General features: G+C 40.4%; 3 protein-coding genes across 8 annotated transcripts in view; all 3 read left to right on the forward strand.

Annotated features, from left to right (window-relative positions):
* The window catches only part of myo1b (myosin IB), a 61,804-nt gene extending 57,858 nt beyond the window's left edge, over window positions 1–3,946 (forward strand). For all 4 annotated transcript variants that reach the window (XM_030787188.1, XM_030787189.1, XM_030787190.1 and 1 more), the window contains 7 exons: window positions 1,191–1,265; window positions 1,365–1,499; window positions 1,683–1,789; window positions 1,936–2,068; window positions 2,230–2,382; window positions 2,656–2,786; window positions 3,116–3,946. In XM_030787188.1, the coding sequence (XP_030643048.1) occupies window positions 1,191–1,265; window positions 1,365–1,499; window positions 1,683–1,789; window positions 1,936–2,068; window positions 2,230–2,382; window positions 2,656–2,786; window positions 3,116–3,245 (864 nt within the window). In that variant the 3' untranslated portion in view covers window positions 3,246–3,946. The remainder of the gene's footprint in view (window positions 1–1,190; window positions 1,266–1,364; window positions 1,500–1,682; window positions 1,790–1,935; window positions 2,069–2,229; window positions 2,383–2,655; window positions 2,787–3,115) is intronic.
* A 3,186-nt stretch (window positions 3,947–7,132) lies between these two features.
* On the forward strand, window positions 7,133–10,998 carry LOC115822318 (trans-1,2-dihydrobenzene-1,2-diol dehydrogenase). Its single transcript, XM_030786095.1, has 7 exons — window positions 7,133–7,331; window positions 7,893–8,004; window positions 8,515–8,678; window positions 9,289–9,541; window positions 9,877–10,001; window positions 10,314–10,464; window positions 10,824–10,998. Exons 1-7 carry the CDS (start codon window positions 7,242–7,244, stop codon window positions 10,928–10,930), a joined length of 1,002 nt encoding a protein of 333 aa, XP_030641955.1. The 5' UTR covers window positions 7,133–7,241; the 3' UTR covers window positions 10,931–10,998.
* Window positions 10,999–17,746: 6,748 nt separating this feature from the next.
* LOC115822057 (basic leucine zipper and W2 domain-containing protein 1-A) lies at window positions 17,747–22,314 on the forward strand. 3 transcript variants are annotated; one of them, XM_030785700.1, is made up of 12 exons: window positions 17,747–17,820; window positions 18,547–18,620; window positions 18,754–18,930; window positions 19,043–19,137; window positions 19,370–19,435; window positions 19,569–19,704; window positions 20,036–20,145; window positions 20,277–20,447; window positions 20,603–20,749; window positions 21,131–21,269; window positions 21,388–21,510; window positions 21,637–22,314. In XM_030785700.1, exons 2-12 carry the CDS (start codon window positions 18,557–18,559, stop codon window positions 21,666–21,668), a joined length of 1,260 nt encoding a protein of 419 aa, XP_030641560.1. In that variant the 5' UTR covers window positions 17,747–17,820; window positions 18,547–18,556; the 3' UTR covers window positions 21,669–22,314. The 3 variants fall into 3 exon arrangements, with proteins under 3 accessions (XP_030641560.1, XP_030641561.1, XP_030641563.1); XM_030785701.1 differs by having other exon boundaries at window positions 17,753–17,830; XM_030785703.1 differs by lacking the exons at window positions 17,747–17,820; window positions 18,547–18,620; window positions 19,043–19,137 and having other exon boundaries at window positions 18,755–18,930.
* The last annotated feature ends 2,508 nt before the right edge of the window (window positions 22,315–24,822 follow it).

A 24,822-nucleotide genomic window follows, 5' to 3' on the forward strand; every position in this document is an offset into this window, starting at 1 on the left:
GCCGGTGGGAAGGGGGGGGAAGAAAAAAAAAAACCATGAACATACAGCCAGCCTCTCCGTGTCACGGAGCCTCATAGACAGGGGGCTCGTTCGGTCGCTGAATGACATTTCTCCTTTACAGGCCCACTCCTTTACGGCTGTCACCTCAGCCTCAGCCTTGACGTGCAGTAGTGTTTAGAATCCGCAGTTTGAATTGTTTAGATGCGCGCCAATTGGAACAGAATATCAGTCTTGTTCCATAAAACAGAATGAAATCTGCTCTCATAATCCAGGGCTTTAAATAATCTCTCACTGGATAATTTTGAGGCAGATGCTTTTTCTCCCCCCCCGCCCGTCCAGTTCTGTTCCTGAAGACTGCAGTTTCCTCAACCAAGAGGTCAAACGCCTTGACCCCGACTGACACGACAGAGGCTGCCTGAATGTCGTTTCTGCCTGTCTCTCTGTCCAACCGTCTGTCTCTCTTGTCTGTCTCTACTTGTTAGCCTGTTGTGCCTGTCTGCATGCTGCTGTGTGACTTCTAACGCTCAACGTTTTCTTCTCTCTCTCTCTTTCTTTTTTTTTCTTTTTTTTTTTTTTAAGCGTTCGAGTTACGTTGTGTCCATATTACATACACTCTGCTGTTTTGTCTTTTGCAATGGTTGTCTCTGATGCCTTTTTTGTTGTTATTTTATGTGTATATGACTGTTTGAAAGTAAATTCTGCTTCGTGTTATCAAGGTTTCCTGTAGAGGAGCTGTTGGGTGCTTTACTTTGAAGTGAGATTATAGTCTTTTTTATGTGTCGTAAAAGATTAGTGGTTTACTAGCTACTCTCACCTATCACTCAGCAACTGCACACAAGTTTATCATCTCAACGAATTCTAGAGAAACAACAGTTGATTGACAGTGACTAGGATACAATAACTGTCTGTCTGTCACTGGAGGAGCTCCTTGTCTCTTGGTAGAGTAACCAACATCAGTTCCATGGCCACTACGGGATAATTTCTACTCTCTGTCCATTTTTAGGTTTGCTGTTTGTCTGGTAATGGGTCTGTGTTTGCCACTAACCAATCAGCTCTTATAGTGTGTCGTCATAGCGTGTTTTTTGTTGCTCTGTACATGGGTGCTCATTGTTGACTTGTCTTTTTCCGCGAACGGCACATGGGAAAATGCCATACCATCAGATACTGTACTGACCATTCTTGGTTCACAGGTTCGTCGGGAGTACAGGAAGTTCTTCAGAGCAAATGCAGGAAAGAAGATCTATGACTTCACTGTTCAGAGAATTGTAAGTCACATGAGTGATTTTGTCTAGTTCATGCACAACGTACAATTGACAGTATATCCTTTGTGAGAGTTTAGTGGAGTAATTTTGTTTGGATTACAGATGCAGAAGTACTTCCTGGGCTTAAAGAACACAATGCCCTCCATGTCACCCACTGATAAGAACTGGCCCGCCAGACCCTACCAGTTCCTGGATGGAACTCATCAGGCCCTCAGGAGAATCTTTCATCTGTGGAGAGTAAGCAGTCTCTGAAACCTCTTTGTACTTAGTGACAGAGCATGACATACTCACTTCCAAAACCGTGCCATTGTTTCTGTGACAACGAAGCACAAGTTCTCCTCCTTGTTATGTTGTTATTCTATACACAGCCAAATAATCTGATTTTGGGTAAATTTTCTTATCTGTGTGACATGACATCAGTGCAAGAAGTACAGGAGCCAGTTCACGGAGGAGAAGAAAGCTATTTATGAGGAGAAACTGGAGGCCAGTCAGATGTTTAAAGACAAGAAGGCCCTATACCCCAGCAGGTATGAATACATGAAGGCTGTTCTCTATCTGTCCTTTGCAGTATATCTGACCATAAATAATCATTATATGCTATATTACAGTGCATGGAGGTCATACCTGTACTTTAGATGAGCATGTAAAAGTAAACTCCAACGTGTTTTGCCAGTGTGGGTCAGCCTTTCAAAGGAGACTATCTGGAGATCAAAAAGAATCCCAAGTACCAGAAGCTGAACAGTGCAGTGGAGGAGAAAATTCTCCTGGCAGATGTGATCAACAAGATCAACAGGGCCAACGGCAAAGTAAGAAACACAATACTTTCTTCCTCTCGACAGGATGGAAAATTGTATAACAGCACCTTTAGAACTCAATCAGCGAAAAACGACGGAACGGTTAGGATTCTCAAATCCCAATCCGCTCAAGAATGAGGACTGACTTTGATTTGTGCTTATTCGTTACTTAGAGTACTCCGAGAATCTTCCTGTTGACCAAGAGCCACTTTGTCCTGGCTGATCACAAGACGGGTCAGGTCAAGGTCAGCGTTCCGCTGTCTGATGTCACCAGTGTCTCTGTGAGCACCCAGAGCGACGGCTTCTTTGCCCTCAAGCTCAAAGAGGTGAAGAGCCACTATCTCTCAGAATCAACACTGAATGCAGCAATGACGAGTCGATAACCCGTAGTGTACTACAACGAAGAATATGAACGTTCAAGAAACTTTTTTACAATGCATGTCAGGAAATACTTAAAAAACGTAACATATTACATATGGCTGTACGTATTGCACTTGAAACGTGCCTTATATTTTCATGCTGTCAAGACAGACACTGGTCCACTGTAAATGAACTGAAAGGCCATATGCTGGTGTTTATATTCTCGTGTCTCTGCACAGGGCTCTACATCAGCAGCCAAAGGCGACTTCTTACTGAGCAGCGAACGCCTGATTGAAATCATCACCAAACTGTACCGCACTGGAAGTGCGACAGCTGACAGGGAACAATTAAACATTGATATCACAGACGAGTAAGTCCTTCACATAACAAAAGCCTTTAGTATGTATAAAGCTACAGCTCCTGATTGATCCATGTGCTAGTCGTGTATCAATTAACAGTCATAAGATAATATTGTTAACATGAGCCAACGGTGCTAGTAAATCTGCCAACAATTTTGGCTTTAATTTTGAGAGAAAGGTACGTTTAATCATAGTACAGTCTCAAGATTCTTGACATTCAGAAAAAGGGAAAAAAAAAAAAAGTATTAAGAAAAAAAACCTGTAAGATTTGCGAGAACCATCCTAAGGAGTACACTGTCCACTCACTTGTCCTCTCCTGTTTTCACCACTCTGTCTTTAGGTTCCTAGTGCAGTTCAAGCAGGACAAGGTGTGTGTGAAGTTCATCCAGGGCAGCCCCAAGAACGGCAACAGCGCTACGTGCAAGCGCAAAAACAACCGACTCGTGGAAGTGTCTGTGCCATCGCCATAAGAGATGACTAATCACCTTTACCCTGCTTGGGGTGTCAGTTCTGAGAACGTTTACCATCAAACCTAAACTCCACCCCCTTACCCCCCATAATTATTGTGCAATTATAATATTTTTTTTGTCATTTGTTATTTCTTATTCCTGCTAGTCATAATCATCGCTTAACTATACACCCAGGGAATCAAATACACGTTAGAGGTACGCAAAACCAACAACAACAAAGAACTGTTTTACTTGTGCTCTGTTTTTAATGATTGGGGGGGGGGGTGGGTGTTAAAGGAAGTTGTGCTCTCCTCTCGCTGTTGGAGCTCATGACGGTTCCACTTTAATTACGATCTCGTCGACGGCCATTCCGATTAAGACGAAACGGAAGACATTGGACGGCACCAGCAGCGACTCTGCTAAACGAATCCCTTGGTAGGATGATGGTGTGCTCAGTACAGCCAGTTACACTCCTGTCATCCACTGCAGTGCCAACAAAAGCCCCCAGAGCGGGGAAAACCAGGCAACCTTTTTTTGGGTTAATGTGGGCTGCTGAGCAAGTGAATCCCAGTGGGCACAGATGGTGAGAGAACAGATCTATGGAGCTCTGGGGGTCATTGCTGAAAAGCGACTCACATTGTGACTGCATTGGTGGCCACTCAAGTGAGAGTAAGAAGAGAGAGTGTGACTGAAATTTGAAATTTGATTGTGATTCCACTTTGTCTTTTTTTTTTGTTGTTGTTGTTGTTCCTTTTTTTTGTCACCTTCAAGTGCACAGATATTTCATTTCAGTGTAAGCCATAGGAGCTCAACGATTTTCTCTGTTTTTTTTTTTTGTTTTTTTTTTCATTTAATTTTTATTCTTGTTTTCTTTTGCCAAATGATCCACACAATAACCTTATGCCATCCCGCTGTCCCATGCTTCGTGGGAGATCACGCTGTGTGTCATCGTATGTCAACGTACAGTCAACCTTTGTCGCTTGTTATCGAGAAGCCAAAAAAAAAAATCTCAATCTACAATCATTCATGCCCCCAAAAATGATTTTTTTTTTTTTTTTCTGTGATCAAAACTGTCCGTAGGATTTTATGTGATGTCCTCTCACCTCAGAAGATAACTGAATATCACTCCTGTCCCATACATTGAACATGAGAAGAACTGTCCAGCTTTGCATACGTTGGAAACACCAAAGGTAGTGCACCTCACGGCTGCACAGAATTAGGGGATCCTGCATTTAGCACGTTCCCTTAACAACCTTCCCAGATGCCACAGCAGCGGCAGCAATCGCAGTGGGTGACTGTGCTTGTTTTCCGAGGGGCCTCTGAAACGGAGGAGAAGAACGTGCTTTCTTGCCTAAATTCTCTTCCCTTAGTTAAGATGTTCTCTGTCCTCAGTCAGCCAAAATGAAGAGAGGGTACTCCCGAGTCCACAGCAGAGCAAGCCCAACTGTTTTTTTCCCCCCCACACAAGTGTGAAAGGACGAGGTCCCATCATAATATTTCTCGCTGTGTACAATATTTTACAGCTGTGCGTTAGCAGAGCTGTAGATTTTGTGTGGATGGTGTGAGTAGGGGTTAATTCTAGTACATATAGTACATACTTATAGTACATGCTTGTTATCTTATTGCTGTGTTGCAGAAGAGAGAGAACTTGATGATTTCCATTTCGTTAGAATGTGGACTTTTTTTCTTTTTAGACGGCCCATGTTGGTTATTAATAAATGCAGTGTTTTCTATGGGCTGATCGAAATATTGCGCGTGTGTGTGTGTGCGAGCGAGCAAGCGTGCACGCGCACGTGCTAATGACCAGACATTCTTTACATTTTCAAAAAGCGCCGAACTCTACGAGTACAGCTTTGCTTTTTGCTCCCATCAAATCAAGCATACACACATCTGTACACACACACACACACACACACACAGCTGTCTCACTCAGACTTGCACCACAGAACGAGAAAACGAGAAAAAAAATAAAACGTGTGCGTGCTACTTTCAAGCCAAATTTCATATGATATCTGCTATGGTTGTTTTAATAGACTTTTTTTTGTACTCTATCTGTAAAGCAGTAAATTCTTCGCAGATATGACAGACACACAGACCTGCCAAAGCACCTATGACCACATTCCTTTGCTTCGGCTGGTGTTCCATGACTTTACATGTTTTGCCATTTCAAACAAACAAAAAACACTAGTTGAATTTAGAGGAATGGATACTCTTCTCTCTCTCTCTCTCTCTCTCTCTCTCTCTTTCTCTCTCTCTCTTAAGGATTGATGGGGAAGTTGGGCTGAATTATGCTGATTTTTGATTCTTAATTTTGTACAGTTTCAGTCTTTAATGCAGTATCCTCTTTCTCTTCTGTGTTAGTAGTTTCAAGTGAAAAAGAAAAAAAAATTGATGTACGCATTTTGTGTGCCTAAATGTAACCTGTGCTGAAAGACAACATGGGAGTGTTTCAATAACTATTAAGTGTAACAAATTGCAATTAATCTTTTTTAAATTAAAGCAAGAAATAAATTACTTTGGATAATCTGTGTGGTTTTGTTGGCATTTGGGAGAATATTTGTAGTAACAACACAATTCAAGCTCGCCGCATGTTTCTAAGATAAATAAATTCAGAAGAATTTCTGGATTGAAGTTTAACTCACATTCACAGTCATCATCAAGTAGTCTGTTCCAACTTGTATATCAGAGTCCTGCAGAATTGAAATGTTCCTTGCTATCTTTGTCAGTGTCAACTACTGTAAATATGAAAATAGAAGGTGTCCTATATCAGTCTTTAATTATTGCAACAAAAATGTTGAGGGAAGAACTGTAATTACGTTTTCTTTTTTTTTAATTATCATTATTATTGAGACTGACGAGGACAAGAGCAGGGGAGAGAGACCCTTGCCCGTAGGCAGCTGAAACCAGATGTTTTCCATCACAGCTGCAGAGCTGTCCCTAGTTAAATTCCGCGGCTTGGGGGGGAGATGCTGGTGGCAGGTCCCTAAGGAGCTTGCTTTGACAGATTATGCACGTCCAGTTAAAAATAGCATCCAATTACAGCATGGCCAGCAACAAGTTCCCACCATACTACAGCCTGGGAAAGGAGGGAGTGGCCTATGCTCCTACTGTGTTCTTGTCTATTTGGGGGAGTGGCTACTGGGGGGGGGGGGGGGGGAGGTGTGTGGCTTGATTGACAGTATGGGGAAATCATTTTGCGACTGCCCCTGAGGAAAAAGTTGGAATTCCTCAAGAGAGGATGTGGTTTTATATATACATATATATATATATATATATGTACACCGTTGCTAATGTAGTCAGTCACCCCCTCTCTCAAAAGTAAGAGACAATCGTAGTTTCAGTGGGCTCCCGATGATCATTGAACTTCAAAATGCATAGCTCAAAAGTTCTTGTTATTTATTTATTTGTTTATTTATTTATTTATTATTTATATTTTTATTTTTCAAGTGTTCCAGGAATAAATATTATGGTTAACAAACGAGTACATTCTGGTTGTACTTCCTCTGACAGATATATGTCAAAATACCGAAATAATGTGTTTTGTTTTGTTTTTTACCTGTTTTGCACAATAACGCCATCAGAAACTAACCAGTGATTAATTTCAATTCATTCAGTATGTACAGTGGGACTTACCTCCAGCTGGAAGGTGCCTAAATAGAAACCCATGGTATTTGCACTTGCCCGATTCCGAGGGGTTTTTTTCCTCTTCTCGAATGTGTCGGCGCAGTGATACTAAATTCGATGGGCTTCAAACGCTTCAGATGAGATCCAATGAAAATGCATGGTGACCGTGCGGAGCGCTAGATCTATCCGTTGACAAGTTTACGATGCGTGCCACTCTGATTGTTTTAACAAGTCCTTTGTCTCCATCTAGAGGTGAAGTCATGAACTGTATGTGAAATGGGAAGTTCTTTCAAACATGAGTTGTGCTTGTCCTCCTCCTTCTCCTCCTCCTCTTGTTATTAAGTCCGGTGAGTCTTATAAACTCCGTCTGGTAGCCCCATCAGGTGAAACGCCATGGCAATTCGCTGGGGAATTTGCAGTGCTGGGAAAATCAGCCATGATTTTACCGTGGCATTGAGAACGCTGCCTTCCGAAGACCACCAGGTAACCACGAGTGTGTTGCATGAGTTGGCTACATGAGTTCGTTTACAGTTCAACTTGACAAGTATTATCATGGTTAAGCAAACCGGGGTTGTGCATAGGGTGGATTCGCTTAATTTTTCAATCCGTGCCGCGCAAACTTCTGCAAAACTATAGAGTAATTCTGTGAGCCTTTCATGTTCAGATCTTGTTATCAAATGGCCGCGTTGTAAAGGGAGTAATGATCTGCCTCTGTCTACTTCTAAATATATAATAGTTGTCTTTGACCGTCACCTTACTACATTTATAACTTAAGGTTTAATTTTTATATTGTTAATATTTTCTCGTTGCATAAAACCTCTACCGTAATGGCTCGAATATTGTTGCAGCACATATTTATTACCAACTCTTCTCGAATAATTGCATTTAATTTACGACTCATTGTGGAGAAACGTGTTCTTTAGTTCCAGTTGAAACTACAGTTGATCTGTTTGACTACGGACTAGCATACTGTAGAGGGGAATATCTTGTGTAATCGTATTGTGTAATCGCAAAGTATTCATTAACACTGCTTTGTCCCCCAAGGTGGTGGCAGTGGCAGCACGAGACCTGAAGAATGCCCAAGAGTTTGCCGAGAAGCATGGCATCCTTCGAGCCTACGCAAGTTACGAGGAGCTTGCCAAAGACTCAGAGATAGGTGTGCTTTGAACCATTCATGGCCTGATTTCACAACGTGAGAGGGAACTAATTTCATAATCATGCCAAAATCATACCATTATCAGGTGACAGCTGTACTGCTTAAGCTCCAGCTGGTGCTATTGATTCTTTGACCCTTAAGGTTCATTTCAGGACACCTAGTTACTTAGTTGCTGAATATTAAATGGGGGTTCAGGGTAGTAATTTTATATAATTGGGTGAACATTGCTGATAACGGTCAGGGAAAGGTAGGCTTTCACATGTTCCCCAGTCTTTTTATTTTATAGTCAGGATGTGTCGAACAATGTTTTCTCCTCTCTTTCAGATTATAGTTCTCACCTTTCATGGTTTCAGACTCCTAGAGTCCTATTTTTCATTAAAGCTACATTTACAAAAATGCCTTGGTTATATGTTCACACAAGGCAGGAGGTGTAAACTAGACAGAAAATCACATTTAAGCGTTCAGTAATCTGTGAGCTTGTAAGGAATCTTTGTTTGCATATTTCTTTAGATGTAGTTTATATTGGCACTATCCACCCTTACCACCTGAAAGCTGGTCTGCTTTTCATGAACTGTGGGAAGCCGGTGCTTATTGAAAAACCACTTGCCATGAATGCAAAAGAAGTGAAGGAGCTGGTGGCAGCAGCCAAGAAAAACAATGTGTTTATGATGGAGGTGAGTGAAAATAGAACAGAACTACCTTTCAACCTGTAATGTTGTTGTTAACTTTACTTGGAGCCCAACCAAATGCTTATACCACCATGACATTGCAAGAAAAAAAGCAACGCAGGTGATAACCATATAATAGAGTATGTCACCAGACCATGAGGTGAACTGATTGCTACTGATTATTTTTTTTTAAATTGGCCTCCCAGTTTTTTCAGTTCTTTGTCAGACCATAGCCATGACAGATACTGATATGAGTTCACCGAAGAATACATTTGCTGAATACGTTGCCCTATTAGTGCAGTTATGCATCATATTAGAAAATCCATCTGTATGTTGTCAGTTGTACAGATTTTCTAGTTATACTGTCGGTAGGTAGTAACATCATATATTAATCAGAGAAGTTCCATCACTTGTTGCTAAAAATGATCTCAGAAGATTAACGCGTAAGTAGCACCTACACTGTGTTTGCTTAATTTGTTCTTCAGTTCTGTCAAATCTTTATGAAATGGTTACAAATCCACAATACACCATGTTGTTACTCTTCACCACCTTAAGCAAACCCAGTGAACAGTTGTCGTGGCCAAAGCATCACTGTGACTCAGCATTCATTTTGTAGGCGCTGTGGACTCGCTTCTTCCCTGTATCGGCGGCGCTCAGGCGTTCCCTGGCTCAGGATGAAGTGGGGGAGGTCATGATGGTGCGGGCTGACCTCGGTGCCCCTCTCTCACATATCCCTCGTATGGCAGAGAGAGACCTGGGAGGGGGGGCCTTGCTAGACATTGGGGTTTACTGTCTGCAGTTTGTGTTAATGGTGTACAATGGGGAGAGGCCTGAGTCCATCCAAGCCACGGGTTATAAACTGGACACAGGTAATGATTCAAACCGAAGAAACGTTAAAGCGCTCAAAGTTCTTAAAAAAAGAAACAGAAAACGGGGCACGGCCGGCGTAGCTTCCCTTTCAAGTGTTAAACAGCGAGTCGAGCTGTGCTTTGCACTTTGTGCTTGTGGTTTGCACTTTATTGATTCCCTACCGGAATCAATAAAGTGTGACAACAATGTGAATGCCTGCATTAAAGTTGAAAAATATCATCGCTCAGAAAGCTGAATTAGAATCAATGTCATACGTAAATGAATTGCAGTACAAAGCGCATTCTGTGTGAGCCCATGCTGATGCGTTTTGATGCATTTGTCACGATGTGTTTAGGTGTCGATGGGCATGCAGTTGTTGTTCTGAAGTTTTCCCGCAACAGAATGGCTGTGTGCACATGTTCCATGACAATGATGCTGACCAATGATGCTGTCATAGTTGGCAGCAAAGGAATGATTAAGGTTTGTAAAACAATTATAAGAAACATACGTTGTAATATAACGTGTTGGTGGGTTGAGCTACTTTTCTGTGATAAAATGTTGTTGACATCAGTAATATCTTGTAATATAATTATTTGTGAATTAGAATAAAAAATATTATCGCTTAATCGCATTGAGTATCACCCAATTTTTTTCATCATTCCTCTTACATAATGTTAATGTAGAATTATTCTTAAAATTACTTTGATTCATTTCCTTTTTTAAAAATGTTGTCACTCTGTTCTGTATGTTTCGATGGAGGGGACACTAAAAGCCGCATATAATGATCATTAGGTACCAGACCATATGTGGTGCCCCATAAATTTGGACGTGAATGGGAAGGTGAGTCAGCACCCCCTGCCCGAGCCCCCCATGCCTCTCAACTTCACTCACAGCGCGGGACTCCGCTACGAAGCCCAGGAGGTCCGTGAGTGCCTGCTCAAAGGTAAGAGGAGTGGAGTCCCCTATCATCATACCTGTTTACAGGTTTGCTTTGGTCTGTGGGTACTGAAAATTTCTGCTGTTTGTGGAAAATCCTAATATCCAAACCAAAGCAACCTGTCTGCCTTTAGACTTTTCTGATTTGGAGTGTCATTGTAGTTTTGATTTTAAAAAAGGAACAAAAATGGTTTAATGTAGTTTTTATGCTTGAAGAAACATAATTGTTCCTGAACCTCTCCTCAGTGCTAAGCTTAAACAATATGGATGAATAGTTCTTGCTCTGCATGTGTCTGAACATATAGTAAAGTTAAAGCAGTGCTATTGGTCCCAGGCCTGTATTAATATGTAGTGTTTAACCCTCAGGCCTGAAGGAGAGCCCAGTAATGTCCCTGTCTGATTCTACCCTTCTGGCTGAGCTGTTGGATGAGGCCAGAAAACAAGTTGGTGTGACATACAACCAGGACAAGTGAGGATTACTAAGGATCATTCAGACCTGTTCCCCTACATTTTCTCAATAAAGCTTTGATTTTTTTTCTTCATTCAACATATGGTAAAGACCTGTGTTTTATATCCATGTAGACCACCAACTCAGTGGCCACTGTCAGTCCAGTACTACTACTAGTCCACTCTGACAATGTTATGCTTATTCTTGCACCAAAAGAACTGATTCAAAGCTGCAATAATTAGTTCATTCGCTCAGTTAGATGTATTAGAGGCCATAAGAGTTAAGGGGAGGCAATTGGGTCCCCATTACCCATGGAACTAGGATACACCCATTAGCCTGTCCTCCCTCTTCGTGGAAAATTCATCATAAAAATGCACCTAAGGTATGTCTCCACTAGATGGTGCTAGTGATAGCCTATTTTCTCAACAGAGAAAAACATTAAAGGGAAAGTAATAACACAGTAAGTAAACCAATGTTACAGTCCTATAAGTCAAAGACACCATTCCCCTAAAATTCTACAACAATGACACATTCAAGGAATGGTCGTAGTCTTGCTTATTATCCTCAATTACTTCATTACTTCAAGTACTTCATTATCCTCAGTAATATCTGTCAAAGCCCCATATCGTCTCTGACTAAGGACTTTGAATGTCGAGCAACTCCTTTCTGTTTCCAGCAGCGGGCTGTGGCCCCTCAGCCACTCTCTATTGGCTGTTCCCAGGTCAGCCAGTCAGAAACCACTCGGGTCTCCCCAATAATGCGGCGATCAGCCACCGTCTTTTTCGGCACAAAGAATTGGGAGGGAGTAGACTTGTGGAGAGACTGTTATTGTTTGTACTTGTGAATAGTGCTACTGTGCATTTCATGGGTTTTTTTTCTGCAACATTATGTGCATTCGGATACCAAACCACACATGCACATGTCCCTTTGTACACACATTCCTTTATACACACATCTTGCATACACACATCTTATCCACGCATTTCTACTTCCGATAAAAACCTTTAAAGGAACATCTTGTTTTCGCGTTCTGACCGGATGCATCCTAGCAGCCCCACACTTTCATGAATCACACAGTCCTTTATATACACCCACCACAACACCGCCTTTTCATTACGCTGTGGTGTATCATTTACACCACACACTGCATGCTCTGTTCGTAGAGCATTTTGAACAGAGGAAGTGAGTTTTGCTTGTATTATCCTTTCTTTTATGACCATTAAGGCTTCTTATTGTTAGCTTTGTCCTTTCACAGACAATGCATTCGGAAGCTACATTATTGCTCCTGTTGCATGAGATCCGTTGCAAAAAAACATTGATTTTAATATGCTTTTAGATAGTTGATGTTGCATCCAATTGCACGTGTAATAATTCTTTGGGAAAAGGTTGATGGTGTGTCTGAATTATTCGGTCAGGTTGTTGTTTAAGTCGTTTGTTATTCCTTATGTGCCATCCTCAACTGCATATTTGAGGTCCTCACTTCAATCCCAAACATTAATGTGAAACCTAGAATACAGTGAATGGCAGAGATATAAATCAGAATTTTCTCTGGAGCGTATTCAGTGCTTTATGGACTTTCCCCCGTCAGTGCTGAGTTACTCATTAAAAAGTCACATTTTACTCATTATAATCATAGATGTCCGATTTAAATCAACTCTTCACCTAGAACAAAAAGTGTACAATGCAGTGCACTGAAAGCTTTCACTCATTCATTATGTTAACATTTCTTCTGCCTCTGAGTACAAACGGTCTCACATAGTTGTGTTAGAAATTGTGTAGGAAAACAATTCATGTCGTCAGGGTGTGATGATCAGTTGGCAAGTCGGATCAGGTGAACAGGGCTACCATAATGTGATGTCTGCCTGTCCCCAGCAAACTCCCAAAAACAAACTCGCTCTTCATTAACCACAGCATCTTATCCGGCCTCTATGCTGTTGTGTGTGATTATTTGGGGTAGGATGCTATCAGTCACATTCTGTTCATATGTCGCAAGAGGAAATTAAACCAAAGCTGGTGATGCCAGAGTTATTATTATTTCCCGAGCAAGAAGCAGCTGTGTGTCTCTTATCACTAGAATAATCTTTCCATTTTCTGTCATTCAGCACGTGGAGTACCTCTCTCACAGAGCAAATGGTGGCACTGCACTGATTCCCATGCTTTAAACTCAAAACCTGATGTATGCATTATTTAGCATTTAACATCATTAACATGTACATGTGTAACACACAGGTAAAATCCGGTATTAGCATCTACTGTTACTGGATATGTCAAACATATGGCTGTGGTGAGAGCTCGTCTCCCCGTTTGTAACAGTCGGTGGTGCCTGACATGCAAAGCAAAGTCTTGAGAGGGAGTGATAACCAAGTTCATGAAAGCATACAGAGAGGTTGGGCAAAATAATGGAAACACTTTGTTAAATAACAGTTTTATTATTTAATATTGAGTTGGTCCTCCTTTGGCAGCAATAACTGCTTCGATACGTCGAGGGATGGATTTATACAACTTTTGGACGGTGGCTAAGGGAATTTTAATCCATTCCTGAAGCAAAACCGGCTCCAGCTCTTTCAGAGATGATGGTGGAAAGAAGTGGCTCCTTACTTGCTGCTCAAAAATATACCAGAGATTTTCGATAATGTTAAGATCTGGTGATTGTGGGGGCCAATCCAAGTGTTCAACTTCGCTGTTGTGCTCTTCATGCCAGTCTTTAATGATTTTAGCAGTGTGAATTGGCGCATTATCGTCATGAAAGATGGAAAAAGTGGAAAGACTGTTTAGACAATTGGGTGAATTTGGTCACCCAAAATTGACAAATACTCTTTAGAGGTAACTATTCACAAGGTAACCCATGCAGTACTAACACAGGACCAAGAGAATTCCACGATATTGCAGCCCAAACCGTTACAGAACCACCTCCATGCTTGATGGTTGGGGGCAAATGAAATCAAGGGCTTCTTTTGGCTTCCTCCAAACATAAATTCATCCTGAACAAGGAGAAAGCGTGAAGGATGATTCGTCAGAGAAGATGACTCTCTTCCACTGGTCCATTGTCCACTCCTGATGGTCTTTGCACTATTTTAGGTGTTTTCGAACATTGATGGGGGGAAAGAAAAGGTTTGGCAATGGCAGCCCTTCCATGGTATCCAGCTGCACTGAGCACTCAAGGAACTGTTTTGGTTGATGCTGGGTTAGCAAGATGTTGGTTTAGCTCTGCAGTCACTTTAGTAGCTGTGGTTCTGTGATTTTTTTGACACAACGCGTTTTAGTGCTCTGCAGTCACGTTCACAGAGTTTTGGCTCCCGTCCAGAGTTACGCTTCCCAGAACTAGTTTTCCCTAGTTTTTGGCATGCCATCATGACTTTAGAAACAGTTCCTCTTGATACCTTAAACAACTCAGCAGTTTTTTGGTACTGAAGCGCCATTTGCGTGCCAACAATTTGCCCTCTTTGGAAATCTGAAAGGTCACACATTTTAACTTATACCAATACACAGACCTCTACAAAAAGAAAAATCTTGGATAATACATAAAGCACAGGATGCCTGCAGTGCCTATACAACATAAGATTTACATGTCACTGGGAAACGTATTAACGTCTAAACGTCAGCAAATTTATAGGTCTTGAAATACCACGCGTTTCCATTATTTTGTTCAACCCCTCTGCTTGACTTAACTGCTGTGGGCCCATTAGCCATAGTTAGAGGACATTTGAGGGGTTGTGTCTGAGAGAAATGGCAGCCAAAATGGTGTCAATAATTCATGGTATTAATGGGATAATTATTGATGTAACTATATTTATTTCATGAAATTCCCTGCCTTTGGTTAATCTTTAATAACTGTCTGCAGCTGACTGTGTCTGAATATTACTTGGTGGTAGGGGAACGCGTGGCCTTCACTGACTTAAACTAGAGAATATAAGCTCCTTTGTCTGGTTTCCAACGATCAGAGGTATTTCATGTTACTTCTGGAAGGTGAAACACTGAAATGATTTTCTTTTTTGCAAACAAAAATCCACTGGTATTTCTTACATGGCAAAATACAGAACCGCATCATTCCACTGCACTTGTTTTAGGTCAGTGGACAAAGAGAGAACATTGTGTCATGTGACTATGCTCTCTTCCTCTGAAATAATTCAGTTACATAATTCAAATGGTGCAGTAATGCCATAAATTAGACCTGTACCACCTCCGCAATCTGGGCAAGTTAGAGCAAAGTCTCACAGGGTTGGGTGCGTAGGCTGCTCCACATTGATATGCTAATTCCTTTCAATGTTCTACATACCAGCTAAAATGCTAAAGGAGCGAATCAACACAGAACCGAAAGTCTCTTCCTCTATGATCCTTCTGGGTTTAAAAGGCTCGTCGCACGTGATTTATTGCTGCTTAGAGCCTGTCTCAGTTTAAGCTGGATGGACATCATTCTTTAAGATCATTAAGTGTTATTTCCTTATACCTTTAGAGCACAGTTCACATATTCATCTCGCTCTATGATTGCAGAAAATCTACAAAAATCTTTCAACATTGTATATTAAGTTTGTATAATTGTCGAATATGTCCAGATCAAACAGACTTCATGGAGAGTCATTGCACACATCATTATGACTACAAATATGCATGTGGTTACACCTGCTTATCTTCATCCACTACCTTAACAAATGAGATGTTTGAATTGTACTTTTGAAACAGAAAGCTGTGTGACAAATTACTGAATGGTTTCTTGCATTTCTTCAGATAACAATCACCTAAATGAAGGCTGAAATACTGTTTAATATGTTGTCAGCGTTAAAGTTAAATTGCTGGCTCTTTATTAATTTTTCATAGCTTGCTTTTTCTTGTTATTCTCCTCCCTGGTAGGGGGCATTGACAAAGATTGCTTCTTGTCATTCACTGATTCTGAAGATATATATTACATTTACCTCCTATCTCCCAGTCTGTTTGTAACTTGCTAATCCTCACAGTTTAGAATTCTTTGGAAGAGACACGCCTTTATGAGTCATGAGGTTGTTGATGATAACTAAGGTTGTTTTAACACATAATTATCATAACTCTTTCAGGACCTTTTGGGTCTTTGGTCTTCAGTATTATTATCCTCACTCTTCCAGGACCTTTCAGTCCCTTGGTCATCAGCATTATGCTTCCTTCCTTCCAGCAAGAATATTAAAGCTTGGAGCATTTAGACTGGTCAGAACTGTTTCGTTTGCACTAACAGGGCTGTGACATCACAATTATACCCTCATTGTCCCATCCCTGATCCTGTATGAAACAACTTGTTTATTTTACTGTATTTACTTATGTTCTGATTACAAGAACACACACTACTCTATACTGAACTTAAGGTAGGCTATTACAGGGTAGTAAACAGTAGGTGCTTTCAGGTACTGTATGTGTTTGAGTGTGTTTGGGAGTGTGCTGTGAATTGTGTTTTAAAGCTTATGGCAATAAATGGTGTTAAGAGAGAGGACTAGAGCCTGTAGAAAGACTTCATGGCCTGACTTTAGTGCTTAACCCTATCTCAGACTGACTTCCTTCCCATCACAAAGGCCAAATAAAAGTGCCATTTCCAAGGAAGAACAAAACAAAACAAAACAAAACACAGAAGGGCTTCCAGTAACAACGGAGACAAACAGGTAAGAGAAGAGAACCTTGTACATAACAGCAACTACTAACACCCGTGCCCACGGCGTGTTAGAGGAGGGAGTACTCTCAGAATCACCCATAAGGGCTTGTGTGTGTGTGTGTGTGTGTGGTGTGAAGACTTATAGGCAAAGGCAACACTAGCTTTCCAAAGAAAAGCATGTCAAAGTGACTGCATACCCCAGTGTGTTGTGTAAGAAAATCTTCCAGAATGATATTCTGCTTTTATTCTCAGGCTGGGTAATGTACTACAGACTGTATCAATACCAGGTAATTATTAATGAAGACTTTGGAATGCACTCCACTGATGGACCTCCAATAAGTTGTGGGTAACATTTAATTTCTCGTTAGCGGCCAAAGAATGGAACAGGAATTCACACCATACATTCTTTTACTGAAACAAAGAAAGCACATTTTCTGTTTAACAGGAAAGTCAGTAATTTCTTGTTAACACAAATTCAGATGTGAAACACATTATTTGCACAACGGTACTAACATATCTCGTGATCCAAAAATCAGTGAAGCACTATTCCACCTCTCCCTGCATTCCTATCGAGACAATGAGTGTGCAAAGCACAGGGAGAAAACTGCAGTGCAAAACACATTGTGTTTAATGTCGAAACGAATGAAATCAGTTGTGAAAGTATTGAGCAGCTTCTGGTGTAAAACCGAGATGGCTACAGTGCAGAAAAGGCAAGGTATTCCATTACATTTACGAAATTCAACATATCCGAAAATACCATCAAAGAACTTAAGCGACTAACAAAATAGTATTGCCATATTTGTTGTACAAACGTTTGTTTTGAAATCAGTAAGTCGTCATAGCAGGTATTGCGACATATTGACTTAAAATCGATAAACGCGGTTTCATACCGTTCCTGGGTAGATGAGTCATGTTGACAAAACCGGGAACTTCAGGTATCATCCATCTGACGTGAAATAATTATCTTAACGTCATATTGAGTTTGGAGCCGGATAGGGGAGGACACCATAATATTTATACAAATCTATTCAAATTTAACAAAAAAAAGACATGAAAAAGAAATAACAAACATATTTTATTGAACTAATTTTTAAAGCAGCATAATTTGAATTGCACATATTATGTGATAAATTATTTATTTTTCTTTTACTTTTCCTGTGGTCCCCCCGCTCAAATGCACCAGTCCAGCCCTTTATGTCCTGAACGCCTCGCCAGAGAGGAACTGTTTCAACAAATTTTCGTTGAACGGATAAAGAAGTGTGAGAACCCCTCATCAACTGTTTTTGATCAGCAAATTCATTTCAGTGAGTAAACGTACGTCAAATGATATTATATTTAGAGCTTGTTGAGTTGGCTTAGGCTAATCAAAAACAATATATTTTTATGTGAGTCATTATATTGTCATTTCGTTTGTTAGAGTAGCTAAAAAGTGTGCTTTGAGCTAGCGAGAGAAAAGTCCCTTCGGCCCTTGAAGGCTCAGTTTGTGAGTTTGCTAAATCTTAGCTGTAGCTTCTACTCTGTAAGCTGGCGTTGTTTAAGTTTTAATAAGTTACCGGGATCACGACGGATCAGTTGGTCGATGGTACAAAGGAATCACGAACTACTACTGATGTCGTCAGAGAAAACAATTATGGAGCTTAGCTTTTCCGGTCATTTTGTAGCGAACAATAATTGGGTTATTTTATAATGTTGTAGGGGCCACATGTAAGCTAGCTTGCGCGTTAGCCGGCCAAGTTAGGCCTAAACCAGTGTTCTTTTGTTGTGTTGCTGCTAGCTAGCTATGAATGTTCTCTTTAAGAGCATTCCTAGCTCAGCCGATGGCCTGCGTGTCTTTATTAACTGGCCGTGTGAAATGCTGAACGTGGTTCGTCAGGATAAAGCCTATCTTCTCTCAGTCTAACAGTTCACGAAGTGAACTTGTCTTATATAATGTAGCAGCTGTCTAACTTCTGTTTGATATTTAACTTGTTGCGATTTAAGTGCTGTAGATTTTAGCAGCATTTAACCTTTTATTGTCTTTGTCCTCACAGGGTGTCTTTTATGAGTAATCAAAGGCAGCAGAAGCCTACGCTAACAGGCCAGCGTTTTAAAACTAGGAAAAGAGGTAAGACAACGATCCAACTGGTTGTCACTCTCATTGTCATGAGTTTTAAAGTTACCCTCTCAGAACATTTTTGTGTTCGTTTCAGTCAGTGTATTTCTAATCATGTTAATCCTTTTTGAAATTTTCTTAACAGATGAGAAGGAGAGATTTGATCCTACACAGTTTCAGGAAAGCATTGTACAAGGACTGAACCAAACTGGCACTGATTTGGACGCAGTTGCAAAATTCCTTGATGCCTCTGGAGCCAAACTTGATTACAGGCGCTATGCAGAGACCCTCTTTGACATCCTGGTGGCTGGTGGAATGCTGGGTAAGAGGCAGTGGCTTAGTTTAGTGTGTTTGATCTCCTTAATGCTTTAGAAAACAGGGATTTAACTGTTTTTTTAAGGTTTTAAATTATTTTTCTCCCTGCCATCTCTTAGCCCCAGGAGGCACTTTGGCTGACGACGTGACCCGAACGGACTTTTGTCTGTTCACTGCACAAGAAGACCTCGAGACCATGCAAGCATATGCTCAGGTGTGAATAGTAAATGTTCATACATCATGAACAGTCATTTCTCGCTCTAGTCTCATTTAGACATATTAGAAGGCACGTAAGTGAGTTTCATTGTACAAAGTCTAACATGTTCATCCAGCAGTTTTACATGCATGATTTATCAGGGTATAAGGTCCTGATTTTTTTAAGATTTTTTCATCCTATACCTCCAGAGTGTTTTGATCCTTTTTTTTCCCCCCCATTTTACTTCTAGGTATTTAACAGGCTAATCAGGCGTTACAAGTACCTGGAGAAAGGTTTCGAAGAAGAGATTAAGAAGGTGAGTTGACTTAAGTATTTAATGATACTCTTTTTTTTTTTTTTTTTTTTCCAGTCACAGTTGTGCTGTAGTTTTGCGACAATGGGCTCATAAATGAACCAAGTTTAACTGATCGGTTGTCTTTCCCTCACAGCTGTTGCTGTTCCTAAAAGGATTCACAGAGTCTGAGCGCAACAAGCTGGCCATGTTGACCGGCATCTTACTGGCGAACGGGAACATATCTGCCTCAATCCTAAGCAGTCTCTTCAATGAGAACCTTGTTAAAGAAGGTAAGAGACCTCAGGTGCAGGGCTGGCTCTCTAACCGTCAGGACCACGTGTGGAGTGTCTCAGATCTTTCAGTTGTCTACTGCTCTGTTGCACTCTTGCACTATTCTGAAATGCGTGTGTTGGGAAGCTTAGGGTTGAGCCAGTTAATTGGAGTCTTCTGTCTGCTTCACATTTAATTGCAAATGTATATTTGGACTTGATGCGCACAGCTGAATACTTATACTCTTCAGATTTTATTACATAGTTTACATGCATTTTCTTAAGTTTGCAACCTTTTTTTTTCTCCAGCTGTCCATTTCATGTAATACTTCATTTCCGTTCACTGTTCCAGGTGTCTCTGCAGCCTTTGCTGTGAAGCTGTTCAAATCATGGATCAACGAGAAAGACATTAACTCAGTTGCTGCCAGCCTCCGAAAAGTTGGCATGGACAACAGACTAATGGTGAGTCTGACAATGTCCCTGTCAGGGTTCGCTCGAATCGTAGATTGTCTAAAACTAAAGTCATTTAAATTAACAGCATCTTCTCGTATGAGTAATCAACCTCTCCTCAATCTGGGATCATATCCTCATAGGAGCTGTTCCCTGCTAACAAGCGAAGCTGCGACCACTTCTCAAAGTATTTCACCGACGCTGGGCTCAAGGAGATTTCAGACTTTGCTCGAAACCAGCAGTCCATCGGAGCCCGCAAGGAGCTTCAGAAGGAACTTCAAGAGCAGATGTCTCGTGGCGACTCATTTAAAGATGTAAGCAAAAAAAACCCTACAAGCATTTAACAAAGACACCAACATGAGTCCTGCAAGATGTTAATCATTCCTTCGACGTTTGTCAATGTTGAAATCGGGCAGAAACCGATACTACTTTAAACGTTAATGTTTTTTTTGTTTGTTTGTTTTTTTAGATCGTCGTTTATGTCAGGGAAGAGATGAAGAAGACCAACATTTCAGAGCAGACCATGGTCAGTATTGTGTGGAGCAGCGTGATGAGTTCTGTTGAGTGGAACAAGAAGGAGGAACTTGTTACGGAACAAGCCATTAAACACTTGAAGGTAAGAGGTGAAGGATAAATAATACGCTCAGTGTCTTGTTTGTCTTTGTTTTTGGAGGGGACGTGTGTTGGAACTGCTTTGGCCCAGGCTCCCCTCCAAAAACAGGGCTAACTGAGCCAGCACGTTAAACTCATCATAAAATCTTCAAATTGCAACCAGCTGTATTCCTTAACACTTGTACCCCAGTCAGTCCCACGTTACTTTTTAGGTTTGTTTATTTGACGCGTTCTGTTGTCCAAAGCAACGAGCCTAACTAATGCAGTCGTTACCATACCACGTGCTTTGCCTACCCATGTCGTCCTGAAATGCCAACCCTCAAATGAAACGGGCTCGTTTTGGTGGAACATTTGTCAGACGCGTCTGTTTTTTTTTTTCACACAGCAATACAGTCCTCTCCTGAAGGCATTCACCTCCCAGGGTTTGTCTGAGCTCACCCTTCTGCTTAAGATCCAGGAGTACTGTTATGACAATATTCACTTCATGAAGGCCTTCCAGAAAATCGTGGTATTGCTCTATAAAGGTAATTATTTCCCTGTCGGCGATCAAGGACTTGATATTCATTGTTAACCTGTCCTTTGCAAGTACCCCCCCCCCCCCCCCCCCCTGCTGTTTCAACTGACTTTACTCTTTGTTTCCAGCGGATGTTTTAAGTGAAGAGGCAATCCTTAAATGGTACAATGACGCTCATCTTGCCAAAGGGAAGAGTGTTTTCCTCGAGCAGATGAAGAAGTTTGTGGAGTGGCTTAAAAATGCAGAAGAGGGTACGTTTGGGGGTCTAAATGTATCTTGGGGGGGGGGGGGGGGGGGGGTTCATTTGGCTTGAAAAACTAGTGTGATACATATGCATGTGTACATGTTATATACCAGTGGTTTGTTTGTTTTGACAGAGTCAGAGTCGGACGAGGAGGAGACGGACTGAAGCTCAAATCAAGATTCTTCGTTTTAAAATAGAAGTAGCAGCAGGAGTAGTAGAGCGTTTTGCTATGGAAGTGCTTGTCTTTCTGTTTTTGTTTTTTTTTTTTGTTTGTTTTTTTCCTATTCTACCTCCTGTACTCAAACTGTAATGCCTACATGTAAGTTAAGGGCTTTATAAAAAAAATTTCATTTTAAACCTTTTTTAATTGAACAAAAATAAAGCTCCCTCTTCATAAAGTGCAAGTCATAAATTTATGATCCCGTCTCTTAATAGATGGACTGTCTATGGCTGCTTTCGGAATTTATTATTTTAATATTTAAGTGTTTTTAGTTTTTTTTAATTAACTTCTCACCCTATAATGAGTTATCTGTGAAATGTATTCACATTTTAAGGGATTTTTATTGTCTGTTCTGTTCATTATGCTTTTTTGCCAAAGTCACTTGATGGGTTAATTTTTTTTTTCCCCCCCTCTCTTGTCATTAAGTTGAAAAACTATGTTTGGAGAAAAAAAAAAAAAAAAGCCTGTCAGGTGGGTGTGAAATCACCGTGGAACTTGTCAGTGACAAAACGCCAGCCTTTAAGTTGATATTTTTCGTTTTCTTTGTCAACGGACTTTTTTTAAAAATAAAGTGAACAAAATGCCCTTTTACTAGTTGTCTGGGTTTTTTTGTTAAAGATATTTAAGTTTGTGGCTATGTAAGAACAAGTGGTGTCCATATTACCATAAGTCATTAACTAAGAACAGTCCGTCAATATCGCAATTGTTCTTCCTCAGGAGAAAATGGCATTATGAATACATGATTAGTTAGAATAACCCGTTTGTGAGAAATGTGGATATTGTCGGTACATCTTGCACTCACAGAAAGAACTGGAAACATTTAAAGAATGTATGTAGTCTTGTTTGCTGTGTCATGCCTTGAATGGTCAAATGAAATACTGCTTAACAAGATACAGGTTTTATGGATTCAATCCCATCAGCATGCAGTAATTAAATTAATTTTAGTTTTTTGCCCTGACACAATCCTTGTTGCATGGTATGATAAGACAATTTCCACTTGATTTTTAATATACTTAAAACACTCTTTTTGTGGGAACAAAATACTGAAGAATTGATCTGACAGTTTCTTCGGATTATATACCTAAGAATGTCTTTTATTTGAGACTTAATGTCTCACTTGAAAATTGCATCGACAGCTACCTTCAGAGTTTTATATTCATTCAAGTCTTTATGTAACAATCCATAGATTCTATGTAGTCGAATATTTTCATCAATGCGTTTTATTGACGTCTCTCCTAGCTCTTGTCTATTAGACTGGCCAGATAAAATATGTTATTTATAGCTCTGCGCTAATACACCTGACTAAAAGAAGAACCAAAAATAGGGACTGGTTATAAAGATATACAATTATTGCTTAATCATAACTCAAATAATTTTAAAAGAAGTTATAGTCAGTACGACCTGAGCCGGGAAACCCTGTTTTAGCGTGCGTTGTAGCAGCGCCGCCCCCCCCCCCCCCCCCCCCCCCCCCCCCAGTAGTGGGGGCCTGCCTTTAACTGCTGGTCAGCCCACCCCAGGAACGGAATGTCGGTGTACCAGCTGTTGCGACACTCAGCCAGCGTTTTATCTGTATAATTAAAGTGTTTGACTTGAGTTTCTGCTATTTTAAAAGGTCCATTGTTCTCCTTTACACTGGGAGTGGTACCAACCGGCACCATCTACCTAATCTTCCTAAAATCATAACACATACATTACCTATGGGAAAACCCTATGGGGAAAACCTAAAAAATGCAAAAGTAAAAGACAGCCGATAGAGATATAGAGAACTCCATTAAAAATATTTATTTATACAAACATATGAGTGACATGTGAGTTTGCTGGGCCTCTTAAAGACAGTTCATATATGAGATTGGTATTTAACTATTAGGCTACAGTATATTGATTATTGCAGCCTGGTATTGATTCTTTATTTAGAACTCATACTGAATACAATCCATTCACTTGTGATGACTACACCTCCTGCTTCACTGAATGGAATACAAAATCCAGAGTTAACAGAAGTTTACGCTTCTGTGTCTGCTACTGGAATGGTACCGTTTGTTCATCTGCATTTCCTGTGAACATTTGTCCTTGACTTTTGCAAGTACTACAGGGAAACCAAAGCTGTACAGCCTTCCTGGGTGTGTCACACACACACACACACACAAACACACACACCAGGCACAACAATCAGCACAATTAACAAAAGTCTGCTTAGGTGAGCAAAACCTTGTTTCCACTATCAAAAATAACATGACTACATGACTGTACATTAAGTTCTGACACATGAATTATGACATTACACAAGAATTATCGTTAAGGTAGCTGATCCCTCAGTAAACATAGGTATAAAAAAGACAGACATAAAAAAGGTTTAAAAAAAAAAAACAGACAAGAAAAGAATGTGGATATATGCAAAACTATGCAAGTGAGTGTAATGGTAAAACTTTGTAAAGTAAAACTGCAATAACCGTCAGTTCTTAGAGGATGTTGCTACATGTTTCATATGTGCGAAACTGCAATTTTCTGTGCTGGTGAAAGTAGCATGTAGTCACCAGGCTGGGAAGTAGGGAAATCCATCTGAGGTGATCAAACAATTTTTCCATGCCAGAGTATCATTTTTTCTGTGATCACTTGTCTGTTTGTCCTTTAAAGCATAACACATCATCGATCAGTTTCATGGATGTTACATTTCCACAGGGAAATAACCATGAGATACTCTCTCTTTCTGATTGATATTCAATTCCAAAAATGAAATTCAGAGGACTTCAGCAATGATGTATCATAAAATGTTCTCTGGTACTAATACATGTCTGACCTGGGACAAAGAAATGTATATATATTTATTCTTAGCCATTTAATACATTTCTGTTGTTTTAACAGAGTGACAGTGTGGTTATGAATTTGTTCTCATTGCATTTTAATAAAGAGAAGGTTTCCCACGAATGTCAAAGTATGTCGACTTGTTGGTTCGTGCAATGTGTATGGGCAATTGAAATGCAAATAAAATTTTGAATAACTTGACTACCAAAATCTTGGCAGCTTTGGGTTTTTTTTTAACATGTAAGTGAGAAGATTTGGTATCCAGGGACTTTTGAAAAACGTGTAATCAGAAAAGAA

This window comes from Chanos chanos, chromosome 10, assembly GCF_902362185.1.
Source record: "Chanos chanos chromosome 10, fChaCha1.1, whole genome shotgun sequence".
Lineage (NCBI taxonomy): Eukaryota > Metazoa > Chordata > Actinopteri > Gonorynchiformes > Chanidae > Chanos > Chanos chanos.